The sequence below is a fragment of the Thamnophis elegans genome, chromosome 4 (assembly GCF_009769535.1).
Source record: "Thamnophis elegans isolate rThaEle1 chromosome 4, rThaEle1.pri, whole genome shotgun sequence".
NCBI lineage: Eukaryota > Metazoa > Chordata > Lepidosauria > Squamata > Colubridae > Thamnophis > Thamnophis elegans.
The window spans coordinates 124,621,285-124,646,386 of NC_045544.1; the positions used below are offsets into that span (position 1 = coordinate 124,621,285).

Genomic DNA, 25,102 nt, shown 5'->3' on the forward strand with positions numbered 1-25,102 from the left:
TCGTTGCGCTGTGATGACGTCACATACGCGCTTTCGTCGAGCGTGCTTTAGTCTACCGTGGATTTGTGGTGGAACCTATAAATGATAACTAGAAACGCAAGTTGCATTTGAAATCCTATTAGGATCCAGTGCAGTTCAGAGAGTAGTGTTGTTACGTAGGTGTACCAAAATGTACTATTTCCAATATGTACTATTGTACATATTGTACTATTGTACATATGTACTATTTCCAATATGAACAACTTGAAGCTCCAGTTCAAGAAGTTGAGGGTGCGAGATTGTGTGCGTGCAGACTCTCTAATAATGAAAGAGTTACCATTTCCAGATTTGCTAGTAGATCAATCTTTTGAGTCTTTTTTTTTTCAGTCTTTCCCCCCCAGTCTTTTGAGGGACGTGGTGGCTCAGTGGCTAAGATGCTGAACTTGTTGATCAGAAAGGTTTGCAGTTCCGGTGGTTCGAATCCTTAGCACCACATAACAGAGTGAGCTCCTGTTGACTTGTCCCAGCTTCTGCCAACCTAGCAGTTTGAAAGCATGTAAAAATGCAAGTAGAAAAATAGGGACCACCTTTGGGAAGGAACAGCATTCCGTGCGCCTTCGGCTTTTAGTCATTCCGTCCACATGACCATTGAGACCTCTTCGGACAGCGCTGGCTCTTCGGCTTTGAAACGGAGATGAACACCACCCCCTAGAGATGGGAAAGAGTAGTACATACTGTATGTGCGAGGGGAACCTTTACCTTTATCTATGGGGGCCTTTCCACCGTTCAGTTGCTTTCTCTCCTTTTCGGTGCACAATATCTAGAAGAAGAGAGATTATAACTCCTTCTTTCTCCTTACTTCTGTTACTGCTGCTTTGTTGCTCCTGATAGTCCATGTGAGGTGGGGTTGTTTTTTTTTTTTTTTGGTAGAAGTGCTATGATGCTGCTTTGGGAGCAAAAGGAGAAGGGGAGAGCAAAGGATGGAGTGATTAGATAGCATCATCAACACACTCAACATACATTTGGGCAAACTCTAGGAGGCAATGGAAGGCAGAGGGGCCCGGCATGCTGTGGTCCAAGGGATCGCAAAGACATGACTTAGTGACTGGACAACAACTATAGTGCTTTGCCGTTGTCTTCTTCCCACTTTTATAGGGGTTCATAAATGCGTGACCCGTCAAAACCGCGGTCCACTAAAGCGCGCCTGATCAAAGCGTGTACGTGACGTCATCAGCAGCGCGACAAATAAAATTAAAAATAAATTAAATTAAAATAAAATTAAAGCAAGCCGATTCACATAAAGGTAAGGGTTAGGTTTAGGGTTAGGGTTAGGTTAAGGGTTAGGGTTAGGGTTAGGTTTAGGGTTACGTTAAGCGTTAGGGTTAGGTTTAGGGTTAGGTTAAGGGTTAGCGTTAGCGTTAGGTTTAGGGTTAGGTTTAGGGTTAGGTTTAGGGTTAGGTTTAGGGTTAGGTTAAGGGTTAGGCTTAGGGTTAGGTTTAGGGTTAGGTTTGGGGGGGTTAGGGTAAGGTTTTCGCGTTAATTTTAAATTTACCGCTCACAGTGTGCCGTTTTCGTTGCGCTGTGATGACGTCACATACGCGCTTTCGTCGAGCGTGCTTTAGTCTACCGTGGATTTGTGGTGGAACCCATAAATGATAACTAGAAACGCAAGTTGCATTTGAAATCCTATTAGGATCCAGTGCAGTTCAGAGAGTAGTGTTGTTACGTAGGTGTACCAAAATGTACTATTTCTGCACATAGTGTTATATTCTGGATCAGTTGCAACTTCTGGATGGCCTTCAAGGACAATCCCATGCAACACACATTTCAGAAATCCAATCAGGAAGGGACCAAAGCATAAATGACTGTGAGGAGGAGCTCCAAATCCAGAAATAAACACCACTGATGCTTCCTCTTTTCTTAGATGGCATATTTATTGTCATAGTTCCCTTGTCAGGCAGTTGAGACCAATGGACAATTGCTAAAGTCCATCTAGCTGCTTTAAAGGCTATGCTTCCTGAGGGTTTCCTATAGTTGGTTAAAAAGAGACCCAAATCTGGGCTCATGTTTTTCAGCATGGATTTGGATCATCTCACCATTGGCAACTCCAGTAACTCAGAAGATGCTGCCACATGAAAGACACGAGATGTTTGGGGTTAGTTCATGTGTGTATGTGTTTTGTTGTCTTTTGGAAAGTTTCTGTACATGCTTGCCAGGACAAATAGGGACAACCTGCTGTCTATTTGGAGTATGTTTGTTTATGGTGTGTGTGTGTGTTTATCTGATTCTAAAAGAAAACTCAGAAACACGACACTGAATTGACTTCATCAGGGAGAAAATAATTCTGGATTAAGCTACTTTGATTTGACTTGTTTTGGTTTTGTGGGCAGATGTTTTAAATATATGTGGCTCGGTCAGCATGTTTGTGGGGCAGCTCTTATGTTATGTAAAATATTTGGAGGCAGATTTTGATTCCTACATTTTTTAAAAGCCTATTATGAATTTAGATTTATAATTCATCCCAGTTCCTCTGCGGCTTAGCCTAGCTGATGATCAGACTTCCTCGCATTGTAATGCACATCCAAGCCATGAAAGATAATAGAATTCTGCATAAAGAAATTCTGGGTTTAAATGACAAAAATATTGTCTGCAGCTCAACAATTTTGCATATTCTACTTTTGCTAAGCAAGAAGTGATGCATTGTGGTAAATCCTCACCCTACCCACAACCTCTGAAATTCTAACTCGGAGGATATATGAGACGATGAGGACTAGCAATATAGTTGGTTGTGTGGTGAAGGAGACTTCCATGAATTTTAATTGTGGATACAGTTCTGCAATTTATTTTGTCTTATCCATTTCATATTATAACTGGTCCCTAATCCTAGACTTACAAAATATCTTGGAGATCATTTAGTCCAGCTCCTTGTTTAACATAGTGCAGTGTTTTTCAAAGTTGGCAACTTTACCATGTGTGGACATTAATTCCCACAATTCCTCAGCTAGCATGCTGACTGAGGAATTGTGGAAATTAAAATCCGTACCTGTTAAAATTGCCAAGTTTGAAAAACACTGATGTGGAGTATATGAAGGTAAATGTTTCCCTGTCCAGTTGTGTCTGACTTTAGGGGTCAGTGCTCCTCTTCATTTCCAAAGATGCTTCCATGGTCATGTGGCCAGCATGATTATAGGATATATTGAATGCTGGTACCTTCAAACCAAAATGATACCTATTTATCTACTCGCGTTTGCATGCTTTCAAATTGCTAGGTGGGCAAGAGTTGGGGCAAGGACAGAAGCTCACCTCATCACAAGATGCTTGGGTCTTGCACCCTCAACCTTTGGGTTGACAAGCCCGGCATCTTAACCAGTGGTGGGATTCAGCCAGTTCGCATCTATTCGGGAGAACCGGTTGTTAAGCTTTCTAAGCAGTTTTGGAGAACCGGTTGTTAGAAGAAATCTCATTTTGTTTTGTTTTTTCCACTTTGCAGGGCTAATCCTGTAAGGGAGGCAGGAAGGAATCCCACCACTGATCTTAACCACTAGGCCACTGTGCCTCTTTTGTAGAGTATATAGCCAGGTGCAAAATTTCAGCATCTTTAAAAAGTTGCCCCCCAAAAAACCTCTCTAGCTGGTGTCGTGTAGTAGTTAAAATGATGGACTGAATACACTCAGATCCAAGTTCCCCACTGACTACAAAATTTGTAGTGTGATTTCACAGCAGCCTTTTTTCCCCAGCCCAACCTCCCTAACAGGGTAGATTGTATGGTAGAATTTGGAGAGATTCCACACCCCCAAAACCATGCAAGCTTCCTTGAGTTGTCTATAAAAAGAGAGTCTAGAAATGCAAACTCAATGCAATGTTGTTGTTGTTGGTTGCACAGTCAGCTGGATGTTTTAACTGGCTTTGGCATTTATTCACCTATCGAAAGGTCTTGGACAGGGTAGATAGTGATCCTTGACGGTGTTAAAGATATTATTTTCATCATCATTATCTGCAAGGCATGAAACCCCTGGTCCCAGTCCCTGAGACAGTCTGTCCCACCACTTTCTGTATCTTTAGAACTGTTTTTAAATATCTGTTTATCTGTATGGATGCAGGCTTGACTTAATCTCTGTCTGCAAAGTATTGCAAGTTTCGTGGTGTGGAAGGAATGCAGTGTTACCAGCCTTCAGGGATTTAAAAGTAAACAAAAGGGGATTTTTCTTTTCTTTTCTTTTTTAAAAAAATGGCAAATCTGGCTGCAAGACCTGAAATTAAGGAAATTATTGGGCACAGGGAGAATTGGCAAACCTACTAAGCTACAGAGGAAGGAAGAGGGATGAGAAAAGAATCTCTGTGAGCAAGGACTGTTTCCCTAAAAGCTGCCTCTCTTGCGTATCAGAGGCAGCTTTGAAACAAATGATTAGTAAGGCGTGAATTCTATGATTATTTAACCCTATTGAGGAAGTGATACAACTGCAGCTCCAAGTTTGTGGTGGCTGTTAATTCATTTTTAACAACATAAGGATGTAAACAGCACCCTGTTGGATCAGACCCCGGGCCCTTCTAACAATCTGTTCTCGTAGTGACCCACCAACTTCACAAGCTCACTAGAGGTGTCAAACTCAATTTCATTGAGGCCCGCATCAGGGCTGTAGTTGACCTTGCAGGGAGCAGGGGGCAAACTGGGTAGCTGTGGCCAGCTTGACACCACTCCCCAAACTGCTGGCATGTTTCCTCTTTGCACTGGGTAGACTGGACCGAAGCCACATTGGGTAGACCGGACTGAAGTGACGTGGGCCATTTGTACATTTTCCAGAATGGCCCCACGAGCCAAATCCAACCCCATTGCGGGTCGCATCCAGTCCGCCGGCCTTGAGTGTGACACCCCTGCTATAAACAATTCTCAACATATGATCACAATTGGGACCAGAATTCCCACTGCTAAGCAAAACAGCGGTTAAGTGAGTCGCACCTGATTTTAGAACCATTTTGCCATGGTTAAGCCGATCGCTTCAATTGTTAAGTGAATCACAGGGTTGTTAACAGAATACAGCTTCTCCCATTGACTGCCTGTTGGAAGCCAGTGGGGAAGGTCATATATGGCAGTCATGTGATCCTAGGATGTGTGTCAATGACAGTCTCTAATCATCTCATCTTCTGCCATCCCCTTCTTCTTTTGCATTCAATCTTTCTCAATGTCAGGGTAGATGGTGTTAAAAAAATCTTTTTGTCTTGTTTCGTTTGGTCCCTGCTTGGTATGTTTATTTCCCTCTTCTTTAGGCAGGTAACTTATTTTTATAGGAAGGAGCTGTGTATTTTTCTCAGTCTATTATATGTCTCTGTGCAACTGTAAAGTTTAAAAATGTGTAAAGGGGCACGCTAACCTGGCCCTTTTGTGGTAGAAAATAAGGAATAAGTGACACCTTATAAACAGGAAAGAAAAGAGACTGGTCTTTTTGCATTAAGAAGTTAGAAGCATCACAGCAGTTAGTAAACTTGGACAAGGCAGGGTGAAAAAAGTTATTGGTGGCTTTTTAGGTTTATCTAAAGGGTCGTTTGATAATGGCTTGAATTTGGGAATCCAGCCCAGTGGTGTAATTCAGACAATTGGCAGCTGCCTTGTGGGATCTTTCTACCGTCAAAGTTTGGCCTGCGTAGAGGGTTTCTAAGCAGTATTCCTGGAAGCATTGGTTATGGGAAGCAGAAGTGACGCATGGGTACCCCTCTGTCCCAAAGAAGATCAAATATCAGATGAAATTATACAGCTAAATAACATCACTGGCCAAACTCTCTGGTTTGTTTTGTGTGACCAATCTACATTTGATTCCAAACTCGGAAGGTTGCTGTTTTTACACACACTCAGCTGCAGGGGGTGGGCTTCCAAAATTGCAGCAACAGGTTCTCTGCCGGTTGCTGGGTGGGCGTGACCATGGTGGGCATGGCCTAGTCGGCCTCCTGCATCATGGCAGAGGGGCGGTTTTTGCCTTCCCCAGGCTTTGGAGGCTTTCCTCAAGTCTCTAGGAGGATGAAAAGTCACAACCCCTGGTATGCCCCAATTATGGGAGGAAGCTAACTGCTTCCATTCTCTGTCCATCGGCTCGTCACAAGAGACCATCCAGACAGAAAGCCCAATATTTTACTGTTGCCTTTGTTACATTTGTGTAGTATTTGTGTGTATGTGTGTGTGTGTATATATATATATAGTCAGCACAAATGCTACACACAGACACAGACACACACACATATATATATATCCCTCTACCTACCTACCTACACACTCTCTCCCTACCTACTTACTGTATTTCTCTCTCTCTATCTCTTTCTCTCTCTCTCTCTCTATTCCTCTACCTACCTACCTAACTACTCTCTCTCTCTCTCCCTACCTATCTACTGTATTTCTCTCTCTCTATCCCTCTACCTACCTACCTAACTACTCTCTCTCTCTCTCCCTACCTATCTACTGTATTTCTCTCTCTCTATCCCTCTACCTACCTACCTAACTACCTACCTACCTTCTCTCTCTCTATCCCTTTATCTACCTACCTACCTAACTACTCTCTCTCTTTCCCTATCTACTGTATTTCTCTCTCTTTCTCTCTCTGTCTATCCCTCTATCTAACTGCCTACTTTTTTAAAAAATGTGCCTCTTCAAAACCTTGGTGCATCGTATACTCTGGTGCATCTTATACTCTGAAAAATACAGTATGTGCCACCCATCTCACAGAGAAGCATGACTCTGGGCAGTTTTGCTACTAATCTATAGAACTGCAGTAGCACAGGATCTGGGGCAGAGACTGTGGAAATATTTATCAGCAAAACAGCTAGTTGGGTGATCTTCCAATTTTTTCTAGGTGAAGAGAGAGAGATGAGAACAGAGGAAGTTGCTTAATATTGAATTAAATCTAGCTCAGTATTGCCACTAGAAGTTTGCACAACATCCTCAATTTAGAGTGAGCCAGCCCATCACTTTAAAGCAGGGGTGTCCAAACTTGGGAACTTTAAGACTTGTGGACTTCAACTCCCAGAATGCTGGCTGGGAAATTCTGGGAGTTGAAGTCTACAAGTCTTAAAGTTCCCAAGTTTGGATACCCTTCTTTAAACCATAATCTCATGTATGGGCAAATAGCAATAGCAATAGACTTATAGACATGTACTGCCTCATACTGCTATACAGCACTCTCTGTCACCATATTGCCCCCAACCATTTGGGTTCTCATCTTACCAACATGGAAGGGTGAGTCAATCTTCAGCCCCATCGGGATCAAACTCCAGGCTGTGGGCAGAGTTTGCCTGCAATCCCACATTCTAATCACTGCACCATCAGGGCAAAGCGTGTTACATTAACACAACAATTGCATTTTGTGAACCTGTAGCTTTTTCATACCTTAGTATATTGTGCTAACTTAAGCATTAGCCAGTCCCATGTTTTACGTGATAACCTTTCTCATACCTTCAAGGAGAAGTCAAGATTTCATCTGGGGTCTTTGGCGTGATAACCAGCCACTTCTGCAGCTGATGCTGTGGTCCTTGGACTGATGTTCCATGGCTAATGTCTTCTGATGTAACAATTTGCAAATGATAGTGGTGCCTTGGGGAATCATTCCAAGAATGCCTTTAAATTAGAAGTGAAATGCTGCCTCCTTTCCAGGCACAAAAAGACCGTTTGGGAATGTGCATTTTCCATTAATTAAGATCTTTCTTGGCTGAAGGTTCTGCTGAAGTTTCTTGTGGTTCTACAACAGTAGATCTGTTACTTCTTTAACCGCTTTGTTTCTCTCATGGTCTCTCCATAAATCTGATCCATCTCCTAGTTCAGAATTAGATAATCTGGGAGGGAGGTTGGATTACAACTGAACTCTGTGACCCTTTGAAGGGTTATAGGAGGCCATCCAGATATGCAGTGTCACTAAAAGGGATACGGTGAAGTCACAGGATTTGCTAAGAAATAAATCTGGGCATGGATTTTTTTAATATACACTAACTGACCTAAACAAGCAGGGAATGAGAAGACCTATTATTTATAAATCTGGGATTGTTGAGATTAAATAATACCTATTAATAGCTCTTTGCTACCCTATAATCATATTTAAAATCAGCTGTTGATAAATGCTGAAACGCCTGGGTGTCCTTCCAGGCATACTTTTAGCTAGATTATACAGAGATCATATATTTAGCCCTGGATGACACCAAGATAATCTTTATTTTATTGGTTTGGTCATAAAACATATCTTTTTAAAGATGGCTGACATTTTCACCCATAAAACAAAACGAAACCAAAAACAGGACATTCCCTATTAAGGTGAGCCCAGTAGCTGTTTGCAGACTGAATACACTGATGATGTTAACCAATTTGGGTAACATCTGCAAGAAAACAGCCAAGCTCAAAGAGCACCGAGGATCCTTGACTATGCTATTGCAGAAAGGGTTGTCCTCCAGGCACAGAACCTCCTGGACCAGTTGCCAAGACGGTTTAAAGACAGCAACTAGGTTTTTCGCTTAATCCATATTGGGATGAGTGACCCAGGATGAGAAGTACTGAAAGAATCACTGGAGACTGCAGTGCCTTCAGGAAGGTGAAGCAGATGGAAATACAGGTAGTTTTCCAGATGAAGGTCATGGCACAAGAAGAGAAAACAGGTTCCTGCAAGTCAACAATGGGCCATACAGATGGTATCAACAGGAAGGGCTTATGCCACAGAAATAGTGGCATATCTTCACTAAAGGTTCCTGGAATAACAGACTAACAGAGTTGGAAGGAACCTTGGAGGTCTTCTAGTCCAACTTCCTGCCCAGCAGGAGATCCTATATCATTTTAGACAAAAGTCTGTCCAATCTCTTCTTTAAAACCTCCAGCGGAGCATCCACAACTTCTGAAGGCAAGCTGTTCCACTGATTAATTGTTCTCTGAACGGGAAATTTCTCTTTATTTCTTGGTTTCAAGGGCCTCACCAGACCCAACAGGAGGTCTTTTAACTAGGACGAAAGTTGGAGGGTGGTGAAACCAGAACCAAACACGATCAACAGGGCAGAGTAAACAATTTAAACACATTCTGGGTCTCCAGAACCAAGCACTTTAACATACCAGAGCGCTAAAGGAACCAGCCAGAGGGATCGCAGACCCACTCCTGTTAGGTTTTGAGAACTTTGCATGAATGATTGGTTAGCAAATATTATTCCTCCTTCAAAAAGAAGGTGGAGGTTTCGGAAAACTATAGGTCTGTTGGCCTGTAAAATAGCCCCCTGCTGTCGGTTTCCAATTGGAACTTTAGGAAAGTTTGATCTTGTGCTTCCAGCACCCAGATGCTTAATGATGGGTTGTTTAACTATCCTTTAAACTCCGTTGCCTGAGGAGAACGGAACAGAATGTTGATTTTCCTTCTCTTTTTTAGTATGGTTTTTTTTAGTCCTCTTGTGATTCTCTGGGAGGAAAAAACAGAGCACAACTCAACTGCAGTCCTGAATTACTCCCTCTTAAAATTGTCGAAGCAAAACAGATTCGGTGTCCAAATTGAACATTAGGGAAATAAGTAAAATTGTAACAGAAGTTTGGTGACAGTAGTGGGACAAAGAGCCAAGACAAGAAGAAATTTGGGCGAATAGGGAAAGAAGACGAGGCTCCCAGGAAAATGATGGAGAAGGCTGGAAAAAAATCAAAAGCAAAGAACAGAATAAGATGAGGAACAAATTATAAGGCAGTGTTTCTCAACCTTGGGAACTTGAAAATGTCTGGACTTCAACTCCCAGAATTCCCCAGCCAGCATTTGCTGGCTGGGGAATTCTGGGAGTTGAAGTCCGGACATCTTCAAGTTCCCAAGGTTGAGAAACACTGTTATAAGGACTAGCAATAAATTACATCTAGATTACAGATGTATAAAATGGTCTAATTTGGTTCATGTCTCTTCCTTAAATGCTGACCGGTGAATTTGTTCCACCTGACTTTTGAGCACATGAAATCTATTTAAATGTAATCATTTTTAACATGTAAATGATAATATAGGCAGTCCTTGACTTATGACCACAATTGGGACCAGAATTGCCATTGCGAAGCACGGCAGTTTTTACATGAATCACATCCAGTTTAATGACCTCTTTGCTATGATTGTTAAGTGAATCGCTGCAGTTGTTAAATGAATCGTGTGTTCATTAAGCAAAACCAGCTTCCCGCATTGACTTTGCTTGTCCGAAGCCTACTGTGGAGGTGGCAAATAAGGAGCACACGACCCCAGGATGCTACAACCAGTGTAAATACAGGCCAATTCCCAAGTGCTGAATTGGGATGGCCATGGGGATGCAGCAATGGTCAACTCGTAAGTCTTAGGACTGGACATAAATCACTTTTTTCCATGCCATTATAACTTTGAATGGTTGCTAAATGAATGGTTGTAAGTCAAAGACTACCTCCATATTTACAAGGGCTTCTATTTTTTTCAGAAACTTTTTGAACACAGTATTGAACTGTGATTATAATTCTTGAGAAGTGGAACTAGTGATGAGTAATGAGTCCATAAAAGGAATATGCCTTTTTTTCCGAACAACCATTCATACACCATGTTTAATTAGGTTATTTCCCCAGCATACTGTGCTTGGTTAATCTTAATGTTGGCTAGGAATTTTTTTGTTGTCATAAGTGAGCATGGCTTAGCCAAAAACCCAATAATCATATTGTATCTTGGCAGGCTCCTTGCAGGAACTATTGTTGCTGTATTTCAAGAATTAAAAAACACAATTAGTGAAAGAAGCAACTACCATTTAAAAGAAGGGAGGGAGGGAGGGAGGGAGAGAGAGAGAAAGAAAGAGAAAGAAAGAAAGAAAGAAAGAAAGAAAGAAAGAAAGAAAGAAAGAAAGAAAGAAAGATGCAAAGCAGAGCTTTGGAGATTTACATTTTACATTTTAATTTATTTGTATGCCGCCCTTTTCCCTGAAAGGGACTCAGGGCGGCTCACAACTCAAAAGGAGGGGAAAAACAGACAAAGTTACAAAAAACATAAAAAACCATGCATAATTAAAAAAGCACAACAGTCATACCATTCGAAGTGGGGCAGCGAGTCTTTAGCCCCAGGCCTGTCGGAACAGCCAGGTTTTAAGGGCTGTGCGGAAGGCCTGGAGGGTGGTGAGGGTACGAATCTCCACAGGGAGTTCGTTCCAGAGGGTCGGAGCAGCCACAGAGAAGGCCCTCCTCCGGGTAGTCGCCAGTCGACACTGGCCGGCTGATGGAATTTGGAGGAGGCCTAGTCTGTGGGATCTAATTGGTCTAGTGGAGGTAATTGGCAGTAGGCGGTCTCTCAAGTACCCAGATCCAATACCATGAAGGGCTTTGTAGGTGACAACTAGCACCTTGAAGCGTACCCGGAGATCAACAGGCAGCCAGTGCAGCTCGCGGAGGATAGGTGTTACGTGGGTGAACCGAGGCGCACCCACGATCGCTCGCGCGGCTGCATTCTGGACAAGCTGAAGTCGCCGAATACTCTTCAAGGGCATGATGGGCATTTTCCCAATCATTCCATTGTGGACAGGGATATCCACTCTGGATTTACTTCTTGATTGATTGGAACATACCTCAGTCAAGGAATTGTCAAACAAGCTGACAGTAAACAACCCAGCTGAAGAACCTCCAAGTCCCACCAACATTGACAGGGCAAGCCATTAGCATATATAATGAAAGCAAACCACATGCCTTACTACCACTGATTATGTTACCTAGTTTGGTAATGAAACGTCTGCAAGAAAACCACCAAGCTCAGAGAGCATCAAGGACCCCTACTAAGAATCCTTCTACAACCTGTAAAGCCTTCTAAAACTGAAGTTTTGTTTCCAAGACTGGACTTTTATCACTAATCTTGGAGAAGCAGAGCTTGGTTTTTGTAAATACCAGTCTCCCCATAGGATGGTATCCTAAGTACAGGGAAATTTCAGTTCTCAAATTGTTTCAGTTGTTCCCATTCTCTTTCCTTTTTTTGTGTGTTCATTTTAATTTTCCATTTGTTTGCTTGCTTGTAAAAAAGGGACGCGGTGGCTCAGTGGCTAAGACACTGAGCTTGTTGATCAGAAAGATCTGGTGGTCCGAATCCCTAGCACCGCGTAACGGAGTGAGCTCCCGTTACTTGTCCCAACTTCTGCCAACCTAGCAATTCGAAAGCATGTAAAAATGCATGTAGAAAAATAGGAACCACCTTTGGTGGGAAGGTAACAGCGTTCCATGCGTCTTTGATGTTTAGTCATGCTGGCCACATGACCACAGAGACGTCTTCAGACAGTGCTGCCTCTTTGGCTTAGAAACAGAGATGAGCACCGCCCCCTAGAGTCGGGAACGACTAGCACATATGTGCGAGGGGAACCTTTACCTTTAAACTTAGACCTGTATAGAAAACCCTTGGGCCATTTTTTTTAAGTGTGCAGGATTCTTTTGGCAATTTTATTATACTGTAGCATTTAAGAAATTAAAACTCATGGGGCGGTGGGGGGGGGGAGAAAAGGCTAATGGGACCATGGTATTATTAAAATAGATTATAATGTTCAGATGAAACCAGTTTACCAGCGGAAGAAGTGTGTGTGTGTAAATGCAAACCCAGCCTGCGGGTTCTTCAGTGAACCTTGCACGGTGTTGAATTAGATCCTTTTCTGCATTCCATTAAATAATACTTAATGACTCATTTTGGAGCGTTAGGCTAGGTTAAAATAACAGCTGCGATAAATCCTTCATTATAAAAGCACACAATAATTGTGGAATAAGATTTAGTCACTTGCGGTGGGGAAAAATTCTGAGAATTTCTGCAGGTAGCGACAGTACGCGGAGAGAATGCAGAGAGGCTTTAAAAAAAGTCAATAGGCTTTAGTAAAAAACAAAAGAAAAGAAAAGGAGCCGTTCCAGATTTCAAGGGTCTATTTTTCCTCCTGCTGCTCAAAACAAAAGAGATTTGGAGCCAGTTCCTTGTCAGGGAGGAAGCAGCAAAAAGCCTAACGGTCCTTCTACCTTGAGAAGAATAAAAGCGTTTGCAAATCTCCCGGAACAAGTTTGGGAGTTCTGTGATTCCAGGATACATACCAGGGGTGGGCTTCAAAATTTTTAGCAAGGGGTTCTCTGCTCGGTTGCTGGGTGGGCACGGTCAGCGTGGGCGTGGCCTAGTTGGCCTTCTGCACCATAGCGGTGGGGGGGGGGGGTGTTTTTGCCCCCTTGGGCTCCGAAGGCTTTCATCGTGCCTCCGGGAGGGCGAAAACAGCCTCCCCAGGCTCTGGAGGCCAGAAATGGGCCCATTTCTGGCCTTCCCAGACTTCCGCTAGGCCTGTTTTTCACCCTTCCTGAGCCTCCACACACACCATGCACTTACCTGGATCTAAAACGTGCCATGTGAGGACTCCTGGGAGGGGCAGGGTGGGGTGAGCGGGGTGGGGCCAGCCAGGAGTGGGATTTGAGGGTTCTCCAAACTGCACAGAATGTTAGCTAGAAGTTCTCCCGAAACCCTGCGAACCCCCAGCAGCCCACCCCTGATACTCGCCCTCAAACCGATTCTTGTAGACACTCTGCAGTACTTCTCCTGTCCCTAATTGCCAAATTAACCATAGGGGTTTCCCACTACTCTGATGGAGATAGCAAATAGCAATTGACTTGTAAATCCTAAAAATGGCTTAATGCTTTAAAACATAAAGAACATCTTTCCATCAAAAGATCTTAGCAAAATCAGAGGAAGTCCCATCTGGTTATATATCAGACACATCCACTAGAAATCGTTTCCTCTCAGTTTCTTCTCCAAAATTGTTCAGTTCAATCCCTGGCCAACAAAAGTTACTCATGCCTGTTCTACAGAGATGGAGAAGTTTGAGGCAAAGACCGGTCTGCTTTTCAACAAGATTTGACTTTTGGGAAAGATGGTTGGAAGATTTGCATCTAAATCAAAACTGCATCCAATTTTGGTCTGCATCCAATTTTGGTTGCCACAATGTAAAAAAGATGTGGAGACTCTAGAAAGAGTGCTGAGAAGAGCAACCAAGATGATTAGGGGACTCGAGGATTAAACATATAAAGAGCGGTTGCAGGAACTGGGTATGGCTAGTCTTATGAAAAGAAGGACCAGGGGTGACATGATAGCAGTGTTCCAATATATCAGGGATTGCCACAGAGAAGAGGGAGTCAAGCTATTCTCCAAAGCACCTGAGGTAGAACAAGAAGCAATGGGTGGAAACTAATCAAGGGGAGAAGCAACTTAGAACTAAGGAGAAATTTCCTGACAGAACAATTAATCAATGGAACAACTTGCCTCTAGAAGTTGTAAATGCTCCAACACTAGAAGTTTTTAAGAAGAAATTAGATAACCATCTGTCTGAAATGGTGTAGCCTAAGTGGGGTTGGACTAGAAGGCCTCCAAGGTCCCTTCCAACTCTTATTCTATATTTAAGTATTTGTTAATTACTCAACAGTTTAGAACTGGAGGTTCAGTGGTAACTTGTTACTCAATTACTTCGAAATTCATCAAATTTGGTAGTCAACTTATTTTGTCTCATGAAAATTTTGTCCCAGTACTCATCGTTTGTTTGGATTCACTACATTATTCCTTATGGGAAAAAATTGTTTGGTACTCATCGTTTTTGGTACGCATCACGCCTCCCAGAACCAATTAAGTACTGAGGTACCACAATACTTTCTAGGGGCTACAGTGTTGACCTGATCCAAGAAGCTTGAGACCTCTAGAGCAGTGGTCCCCAACCCCCGGTCCGCGGACCGGTGCCGGGCCGTGGAGTACCTGGCACCGGGCCGCGCAGCGGCCGGGAGCCATGATCGCTGCAGCGGCCGGGGGACATGATCGTTGCAGCGCAAAGGCTCCTGGGCTGTGCGCAAAAGCTCCTGGGCCGTGCGCAAAGGCTCCAGGGAAGAGAGCCCCGCGCAGGTACTCAATCAATGTGTCGTCGCGAACAACGCCCCCCACCCCTGCGCGCGCTCAGCGGGCCACGGTAAAATTATCAAAGGCTGACTGGTCCGCGGCGATAAAAAGGTTGGGGACCACTGCTCTAGAGGTATTGAAGTTGTCATAACAACAGAAATCTGTCTGGAATTGTCATTCCTAGACTGAATAAGATTCAGAAGATTCTGAAATACGCAGCAAACATTTTGACTTCCAAGGTCTACTTTGGATGTTTATTATTAGTTCTATAGAAGATGAAACATGCATAATTTGATCTCATCCATCCCAGATTGGAGAAGGAAGGGAAAGAAAATCAGAACCCCTGGAGAACCATCCTGGATTAGCACCTTTCCCATTTGAAAAAAAAAAGGGGGATCATTTGAAATCTGGCACGATTGTAAAATGTTTGACAGTTTGGTGATTTTCTGAAAGAACATTAAAATCTTGACAGATTTTGGCACCATTGTAAAAGATGTCAAAAGGTTTGCTCATCTCACATGACTTTGGATAGTTTGGGTAAATACTTTTTTTTTTTAAAGGATTGCAAACATCATCTTACATAGTTAAAAAAAAAGTTATTTTCCATTTTCATAACATATAATCACATGTATACTATTACATAGCCAATATCATATTGTATTAAGTAATAATTACATCAGTTCCTCTTGCCATCAACTCCCAGAAAGATAAAAACCAATTATTAGCTCTTCTGCTCTCACTTTCTTCTGCCTCTCTCCTCCCCCTCCTTACCTCCTTTCTTCCCTCCATCATCTTTTTCTACTCTACTTCCCCTTCCTTTCTCCTTCTCCTCTCTCCTCATTCCACTCCTCCTTATTCTCCTCATCTTCCCCCCCTTACCCTCTCTCCTATCCCTCTCTTCCTAATCATCTTGCAATCAATCTCTTGAATTATCTGGCGTCTCTGGGGCTCTTCTAAATTTAACTGAAAAATTTAATGCCATCGCCACCATTCTGCTGTCTTCCAACTCTATTATCGCAGCGGTCCCCAATCTTTCTGGTGTGGGGGGGGGGAAGGGGGATGTCAGCATGAGCGCAGCTCTATTTGCACAAGTGTGAGTGCCTGCCACTTGTACAAATGGAGCTTTGTCTGCGAGTGCAAGTGCCCACTGCCAGGTAAGTGGAACTGCACTCATACACGTGCCCACGGACTGGTTCCGAATGGAACCAGGGCTGGTAGTGGGCTGGTAGTGGGCTGTGACCCAGGGGTTGGGGATCCCTGTATTACTCTCCAACAAGCATATTTATTGGCCATGGTGGGAGTTGCCATTCAACACATCTGGAGAATTCCAGTATAGAAAAGGAACACGTGGCTTTTATATGCCTCACTTTCTTCAGGTTAATCCTCAAGGCTTGTGGTCTCTCAACTGCCTAGAACGAGTACTGGCTTAAGAGTCTTCCTGTGTTACTTAAAGAAAAATAATACTAGGTATTTGTGTAATCCAGATGCCTTAGTCTTCTCAATTTTTTGGGCTTTAAGTTTTCAACCATTTGTTTGAAACCCTTTCTCTTTCTGTCACTGAGTCAGACTTACAGCTTGGCCTTTTCTTTTCTTTTGCTCGGTAGTTTTTGCCGTCTGCTTTTACTGCATCTGCTTTAAATATCTCCTTTGTTGTGTTACTGTTTTTAATCTTACCCGTCACACTGTGTTGTTTTTTGTTTCATCCTTATGGATGTATTTAGAAAGTGGCATGCTATTTTGGGGGGGGAAAAAAAAAGGCAAAATGACAAGCTATTTTCCTACGTTCTGTGTTCTAAGATCAGATACTGGGAATTGAAGGCTTTTAATTTGATTGAGGGGGTGTTAAAAAATTAAAATTGAGACTCGGTAAGACAGTTTGAGAAAATATGCTTTTGTCAGCAGAGAGTCTTGATATATAAATTATGGTAGTCATTCAAACAGCAGCTATCGGTGCGCATTACACCATTATACCAAACAGAAATCTATTCCTGACCAAAGAAAAATACTTTGTGGAAATCATGTGGGACTTTTTAACTTTTAAGAGCTTTGCTAATTGCCTGATTGTAACTTTTTAAAAACTGTAATACCTGATCTCCACTGAGATTGAGGAGGGGGGGATGCAGAGCAATTTGTAAACTAAAGCTTATAAAATCCAATTTATATGTTTGTATGCTTGTGTAATAGCAGTAGACTTATATATACCGCTTCATAGGCCTTTCAGCCCTCTCTAAGCGGTTTACAGAGAGTCAGCATATTGCCCCCAACAATCTGGGTCCTCATTTTACCCACCTCGGAAGGATGGAAGGCTGAGTCAACCCTGAGCCGGTGAGATTTGAACCGCTGACCTGCTGATCTAGCAGTAGCCTGCAGTGCTGCATTTAACCACTGCGCCACCTTGGCTCTTATGCGTGTATGCATGTTGTGGGGGGAAAAAAGCTTGAAACGTGACAATTCCATTTCTTTTTCCCCAGGGTAAACCAACTTATGATGCCTCCAACCTCAGTGAAAGTTTAAGATGGCGGTAAGTAACAAAGGCAATATGTAAAAGCATCCTAAGAATTCTAGGAATTTCCAGGGCCTGCCTGGAATTCTAGTTGATCCTGTTTTGGGTTCCCCCCCCTCCCCGAAAAAGGCAATTTTATGATGACAGGTTACTTGCAATAAAATAGCTGCATTCAGATGAACAATTAATAAGCCTGTTGAAATGAAATGACAATTTTTACAGCAGATGAAATCTCATCGCTTGACTTGCTAAATAATATCAGGAAGTCTTCATAAACTACAATATAGCTTTTAAGTTCATCCAGACTGGTTAGCCAAGGTTTGGATATAAAATCAATTTTAAACCACGGGTTGGTGCCCTGGTTAGTGTCCATTTTCTCCCCTAAACAATTTTTAAAACAGGAAAAACTGAATTGCAGACCGTTTTTACATGCATGTTGGCCGGTTTGTTCAACATGCTTCACTTTGATTAGCCCTTTTTGTGGATTCAGCAATTTGGGAATGATAAATTAACCTGAACATAATGAAAATAAAGAACAATCTAACACAGTGTCACTGAACTACATGTCTGAATGCATCTGTTAAGCTTTTACTTGACCCGATTGAACATATTGTGTGAACAGTGACAGTGTTAATTTATGACAAAACTAAATTAAGTTTGGCTATGAATTAAAAGGAGTACATACTTTTTCTTTGAAATACAAGTAGTCCTTGTTTAGTGACTATGTTTTTAGAGAGTTTTCTCAGTTGCAATGGCTATGAAAAAGTAACTTTTCCTCTGGTCCTCAAATTTACAACCTTTGAGGTCTGTACAGCAAAGGAAATCCTAAGTAAGATCATAAAATTTTTGTGTTTCGCTTAGTAACCACTTTGGTTAATGATCAAATTGCTGGTCACAGAATGAGGATTACTTGTAGTTTAACTTCTAGTGTGTGTGTTACGTTTATATATTCCCCCAAACTTTTCAATATGGCCTTTCTTTCATGTTAGCCTTTGTGAATTAAACTTTAAGATAACCATTTTCTCCAACATCTCAAAAAGGCACCTATATAACCCAATGCACATTTAGCTAAATGCAATTGGAATTAAGTAAAGGAAGTATTAGGAAATATTGAAAGCATTTTGCTTCCCATACACCAGTGTTTTTCAACCTTGGCAACTTGAAGATGTCTGGACTTCAACTCCAGACATCTTCAAGTTGCTAAGGTTGAGAAACACTGCCATACACATTAGTTGGAGCTGTGGAAACTCAGAATACAATACTACATTAGCCCTGCTTGGTCCAATCTCTTTTAGTAATTGGGGCCTAGATATCCACTCTCTCTGATTCTGGTAATTCTTTGGAATTACTGAGGCTTGGAGGCATTGCTTCTCTGTGATAGTGTCAGACGTTTGAAATGTCCTTCTCATGGACACCTGGTTCTCTTTGATTATGGTCCAGAAACAGCTCAGATCAGAATTCTTCAAAGGGTCATGAGATCAATTTGATCAGCCTTATCAGTTGGTTTTTGTCAGGATATATATCTTTGTAGTCGGTGTTTACTTGGATTATGGATGTTCTTGGTTTTTTTACTGTATACTTTGACATTTGTGGACTACCCAGAGTCTTATGAGGTTGTGGCAGCGTATAAATGTGATAATATAGATGATAAATGATGAGAGATGATGTGTGTGTGTGAGATAGAGAGAGAGGGAGGGAGGGAGGGAGGATAGATAATAGATAATAATAGATAAAAGATAGAAAAGAGAGAAATGTGATAGATAGATAGATAGATAGATAGATAGATAGATAGATAGATAGATAGATAGATAGATAGATAGATAGATAGATAAAATAGATAGAGAGATAATGGATAATAGATAGATAGAGAAGATAGAGACATGATAGATAATAGTAGATAATAATAGATAAAAGATAGATAGAAAAGAGAAATATGATGGATGGATGGATGGTTGGATGGATGGATAGATAAATAGAGATAGATTAGGAAAGAGACAATCTCTGAGATAGATATATAGAAAGTTAATGATAGAGATACATAGATAGCTAGATTATAGAGATAGATAAATGACAGAGAGATCTGGGATAGATATATAGTAGATTATATACAGGATAGATAGATAGATAGATAGATAGATAGATAGATAGATAGATAGATAGATAGATAGATAGATAGATAGATAGATAGAGATGAGAGAGAGAGAGAAAAAAGAGAGAGAGAGAGAGAACAGTAGTCAACATCTTCCCTCTGTAGTAAAGAGCCACATTGTGCTCTTTTAATAGGAAAACCCAAGATGCAGCATTGGGTTTGTGCTTTAAATGACCATTTATTCACCAAGTCTGAGGGGACACTTTCAACAGAAACCTGAATGTATTTTTCCAGCCAGTCCAGCAATTTGCAGCCTGTTGGATTCTGGCCACGGCCACTTTAATGGTCCAAGCCAGTACAAAAGAATGGGCTATAGATTTGACTGTCTCTCTGTGAAAGCATCTGTATCCTTCTCCCCACATTAACAATTCTTCTTTGTTTCCTTCCTCTCAGCTGACATCTCGGGCAATGAAGGCAATCTTTCGTAGCTGCCACTAAACCACAAAATGAGCACCTGTGGAAGACCTCCCCCCCCCCCTTCATCCCTCCCCCCTCCTCATGCTTGGAGCCAGAGAAAATCCAGACTCTCGGACACAATGGATTGGTGGCGTTTCAGCAAAATGAAGGTGTCTGCTGGGCACACAAGAGGCCTTGTAGTCTGCAGAGGCATGGATGACCACTTGCTCCTAAATCTGAAAGGGTGCTGATTCTTTCATCGTCCCATCTCCAAAAAGAGACATCTGGGGAACTGAATATACTTTGTTTCCAGCCAAGGAAGACACCCACTTCTGCTAACGGAGCAAGCAGCTAACACTACTTAACAATCTTACTTTGGTCATCAACCCTGTGTTCAGGTAGAGACATTACACCAGCCTCCCCAAAAAGCAGGGCTTTTTCCTCCTGGTTAGAGTTCCCCAGATACATTTGCTGCTCTTTAATTAAGTAGTAGGATACCATTTTTTCCCTGCAAGACACCAAAAAGATTGGATTAGCTGGATAGGTTTTGGTTTTTTCCCCTTTTGCTTTACCTAAGAGTGTCATTTGCACTAGCAGTTTACTGCTGGAGCTACCTCAGACCTATCAATTGTTGTTGGTTTTTTGGGTCCAGCATGACTGGAGATTTCTAATTTTCCAAGGGGAATGTCAGATATTTCCCCCCAGTCTCTTGGGAAATGGAGAGAAATGACAGCAAGCATTTACTATCAATCTACCAATGAATCTCCAGGCCAAAAAAGAAAACGGCTCAACTGACCATTTCCAGTGGCAATATCCTCCTCCCTCCCTTTTTTAAGAGAGAGAATGGTTGTTTTTTTCTGTTTACAAGCTAGAGCGGAGAACGGCTTCAAAATTCCATCCTGAATTTTGCATAGACGTGGAAGTGAGGTGGTTGATAGGCAGTTCACCCTTTTGGCTTTGAGAAAGGACCCGTGGCTGTGAAGCCCCATTAATCCCAACCAGTCCTCTGTGTATCTCATCTCTGCTCCACCAGATCTCCAGGAAACTGACAGCCTTCCAGATGTCGAAAAAGTAGAGACGGAGCAGAAATTAGTTCCATCTGAAATGGATCTTGGCTACAAGTTAGTTTCAAACAGCAGATTTTAATAGATTTGTCTCTCATACACGTGCCGTGCACGCATACAGAGTTTTCATTAACTCATGTTCAGCATGGATAGTTCACCGAGGAACTGTTTCCTCTCCTTCCCCTGTAGAGTTATCTAGATTTGCATGGCAGCATCATTCAATTCAGTTGCTCTCATTCTGAAGCTAAAACGTTGCAGGATCAGCGTCTGGAATCCTTCAGCTCAGGGGTCTCCAACCTTAGCAACTTTAAGCCTGGGGGATTTCAACTCCCAGAATTCTGGAAGTTGAAGTCCTCCAGGCTTAAAGTTGCCAAGGTTGGAGACCCCTGCTCCAGCTCCTTCTAAACTTCACCGGCCCTGATATGATCTGCCAAAATTGTTCCTGGCTCTCTTTTTAGGATCCAATTTAGCATGTAGCTTCGTTCCAAATCATTGTAGTAGGGGATCTAAACGGCTCTAAAGCAAGCAGACTAACCGAGCGCTGGATCCAACAATGCCAGCGAGAGACCCCCACAGCCAAGGAAGAGAGTCAACTCCAACAAATATGGCCAGTCCTTCTGAAACGCCAAGATCGCTCACCAGAATCCAATTTTAGCAGAAAAGAGCGTTTTGTTATGGTCCTCGGCTGGCCCAATGGCAGGTGCCACCTCGAAGGAACCCCAACATGGTAAAACTAGGGCAAAATATTTGACGTGAGATGCTAAACCAGGCTTTGATAAAATGAAAACCAGTGAACGGGGCTTGGAGGTTATACCAAAGTAGAAGAAAATGATCTTTCTTGAGCAGACATCCATAAATATTGAAAAAGGCCTCGGTTTTCTATTGCCTATGAATCTCAGTCATGAATGGAAGTCATCCAAGTCCTCGGCCCAGCTCTCCTCCTTAAATGAGACTAATTCGTTTTCAAAGACCCCAGCAAGACGGGAAGTGACTCCACTTCCAACTCCCCCTTTCCCTCTTCCAGCCAGGCCTGACTTGGAGGAATTGGCATTTTTGTTCTCAGACTTTTCACCAAAAGAGACGTTTTAATGATCACTTTGACAAGTGGAAAGCACGGAAGCGTGATACTAATGTTTTTCTTGTTATACAAGGCAGGACTCAAATTGTTTTTTCTGATTTTCTTTCAGAAGCAAAATCGAACAAATGGGTATTTTATTTTTTAAAGGACCATGAAATTGATTATGGATCTCAGAGTATAAAAATAAAGCAGTCAAAATATATATATATAAATGAATATATATATATATATATATATATGTATACGCATACATAATGTAAATTAAGAAATAAAACGTATTTAAACAGTGGGTGCTGGCGTTTTCGTTTTTCCCGTAATTGCTGCTGTTCTTCCCTATGCACTGTGTGAATTTATACTATGAGAATGAACACAATAGTTGAGATTTGCTTTGAAATACAACTACCGTAGTCTCTATGGGAGCTTCTGCCAAGATAAGAGCAGAGGAGGGTTGTCAAATTGTGTGTGTGTTTAAGAAGGACTTTCCTTTTATTGGTTTTCCACAACCTGAGATGTTGACCAGCAGTTTCTACAAAATATGGAAATGAATGGCAGTTGGGAAACTATAATCCACACCAAAGAGTTGCCAATTCTGAGGAAACATATTACTGTATAAGGGTAAAGGTTCTCCTCGCACATGAATGCTAGTCGTTCTAAACCATGGGTTGTCAACCTGGTCCCTACCGCCCACTAGTGGGCATTTCGGGATTCCAGGTGGGCGGTAGGGACTTCAGAGGTTAAAACCTCCTTTTGAGCGAGTGGGCAGGCACGAGCGCAGACATCAATAAACCAACGTGCGCGTACAAGCAAACACGTGGGAAGAGGAAGGGGAGGAGTGGAAACTGATAGCAGGGACAGGCAGAAGCAGAGCAGAGCAGTTGCAAAATAGGAGAAAGAAAAGTTATAGGCAGGAGAGAATTGCTGTTGGCTAATAATAATAAGTGGGCTAACTAGCTCAGCCTTACTTTTGTACATTGCCCTAAGGAAGGTAAAAAAAAGGGGAGATAAAAAGGAAAAGATAAAAAAAAATTAACAAAAGGAAGAAAAACAGAGAAAAGGGGATAAAATAGAGGAGAGTAAGCAGTGTTTAGTCTGGCTCATAAATTAAGTTTTGTTCTAAAATAAAAGAAAGAAATAAGTAAAGGAAGAAGAAGGAGAAAATAAAAAAGGGAAAAGAGATCCTTGATATAGTGAAATACTATAAGAAAGGAAGGCAGGAAAAGGAAGGCACCCAATACAGCATTGTTTTTGGTGTTTGTAATAAAAGGGAAAAGAGGAGGGAAAAAAGCACTGTGTGGCGTGCAAATCAAAATGTAAGAGTAAAAGTAGTTGTTAAATTGTGAAACAAATTTAGAACCTATGTCTGAAAAAAAGAAATATACTCATGTTCCGCACGTGCGTAAAAACTGGTGGGCAGTAAGGAAATTTTTCCATCAAGAAAGATCCATTAGTGGGCGGTAGATAGAAATAGGTTGACTATCACCGTTCTAGACTCTAGGGCGGTGCTCATCTCCGTTTCAAAGCTGAAGAGCCAGCGCTATCCGAAGGGGGGAACATACAATTGTATAAGTCAGGGGTCAGCAAACGTAAACACTCAAAGAGCCATTTGGACCCATTTCCCACAGAAAAGAAAACACCGGGAGCCACAAAGGCCCTAACCGGAAGCCCCCTGTTCAATTCTGGAGCTGACTGGAAGTTCAGTTCCCCCACCCATAGAGTCTGCTCCTAGCGCGGCATACTTTTTCCACTACCTGTCATAACCGAAAGCCCTATCAATTGTGGAGTCAACTGGAAAACCCTCCCCTTGCCATAGAGTCTTCTCTGGCGCACTGTGCTCCCCCCCACGGGAAGCTCCTCTCAAAATTGTGGCGCCGACCGATGACGGAGCCGCAGCAGAGGGAGGAAAGAGCCACATGCGGCTCCAGAGCAGCAGTTTCCTGACCCCTGGTATAAGTAATACTTTCAAAAAAGCTATATAAGGAGGCCAAGATTGAGGTTTTTAAGAAGGTTGTAGCAAGGAATTGGATTTCAGAGGCCTAAAGCCATAGAATGCTTCTCATTAGATTTTTCCTTCATACTTTTTTGGCTTATTTCACTGAGCTGCTGTACAAGTGTACAAATCTAAAACAGGAACAGCCGTTCTGGCCCTGATAACTACGCACCATCCATTCCCAAAGACCTTCCGAAACCAATTTAAGTTTTTATCATCTTTTGCCATCCTGACCTCGTGAGGCTGATTGTTCTGAAAGAGGGGAACCTACAATGGAAGCGTTCCACTTACTCGACTATCTCTCGAGAAATCAGTTCCTATTTATAGGAACACAATTTGAACTAGATGGACCTCCTTCAGAAAGCTTCCCCTCCGATTCCACAATTCTAAGATTCAATATGTCACAAGCGGCGCCACAAAAAAATAAATGCAATTCACTTTCACAAACTGCTACCTGTCATCGTATATTTATATGAGAATAAGGGCCAAGAGCATTTCAGTGAGTCCTCGCTTTACAAGAGTTTAGGGGCTGTTCAAAGCAGGGGTGGGTTCTGGCAGGCACTAATGCTGGTTTGCACATGTGTACGCACTTGCTATGCGCTGCATGCACATGTACAGTGCAATTAAAATTGTTCTGCGCATGTGCAGAACTGAAAAACAAGATGGTGGCGCCAATGGCGCCACCCAGGGAACCGGTTTGAGGGCATGGCAGGCTTGGGCCGCTGCCGGTTCCAGCAACCCAAGCTGCCGAACTACTACCAGTTTGGCCAAACCAGTCCAAACCAGTAGCAACACACCACTGGTTCAGTTACAACGGTGCTGAAAAAAGCAATTTATCACTATTTTTACACAACCTTTGCACCACCCCCATGGTCACATGATTAAAATCCAGAAGGAAGGAAGGAGGGAATGTAGGAGAGAAGGAAGGGGGGAAGGAAGGAGGAAAGGAAGGGGGAAAGGAAGGAGGAGAAAAGAAAGGAGGGAAGAAAGGAAGGAGGGAAGGAAGGAGGGAAGGAGAGAAGGAGGGAAGGGGAAGGAGGGAGGGAAGGAAGGGGAGTAGGAGAGAAGAAACGAGGGAAGGAAAGAGG

General features: G+C 42.4%; 1 protein-coding gene across 2 annotated transcripts in view; it reads left to right on the forward strand.

Moving 5' to 3' along the window:
• The window catches only part of SPNS2 (sphingolipid transporter 2), a 102,192-nt gene extending 79,882 nt beyond the window's left edge, over positions 1-22,310 (forward strand). The window contains exons 11-12 of one of the 2 annotated variants that reach the window (XM_032217179.1): positions 17,309-17,358; positions 19,883-22,310. In XM_032217179.1, the coding sequence (XP_032073070.1) occupies positions 17,309-17,351 (43 nt within the window). In that variant the 3' untranslated portion in view covers positions 17,352-17,358; positions 19,883-22,310. Of the gene's footprint in view, positions 1-2,054; positions 2,138-17,308; positions 17,359-19,882 lie in introns of those variants that run through there. The other variant, XM_032217178.1, reaches the window with a different exon arrangement.
• The last annotated feature ends 2,792 nt before the right edge of the window (positions 22,311-25,102 follow it).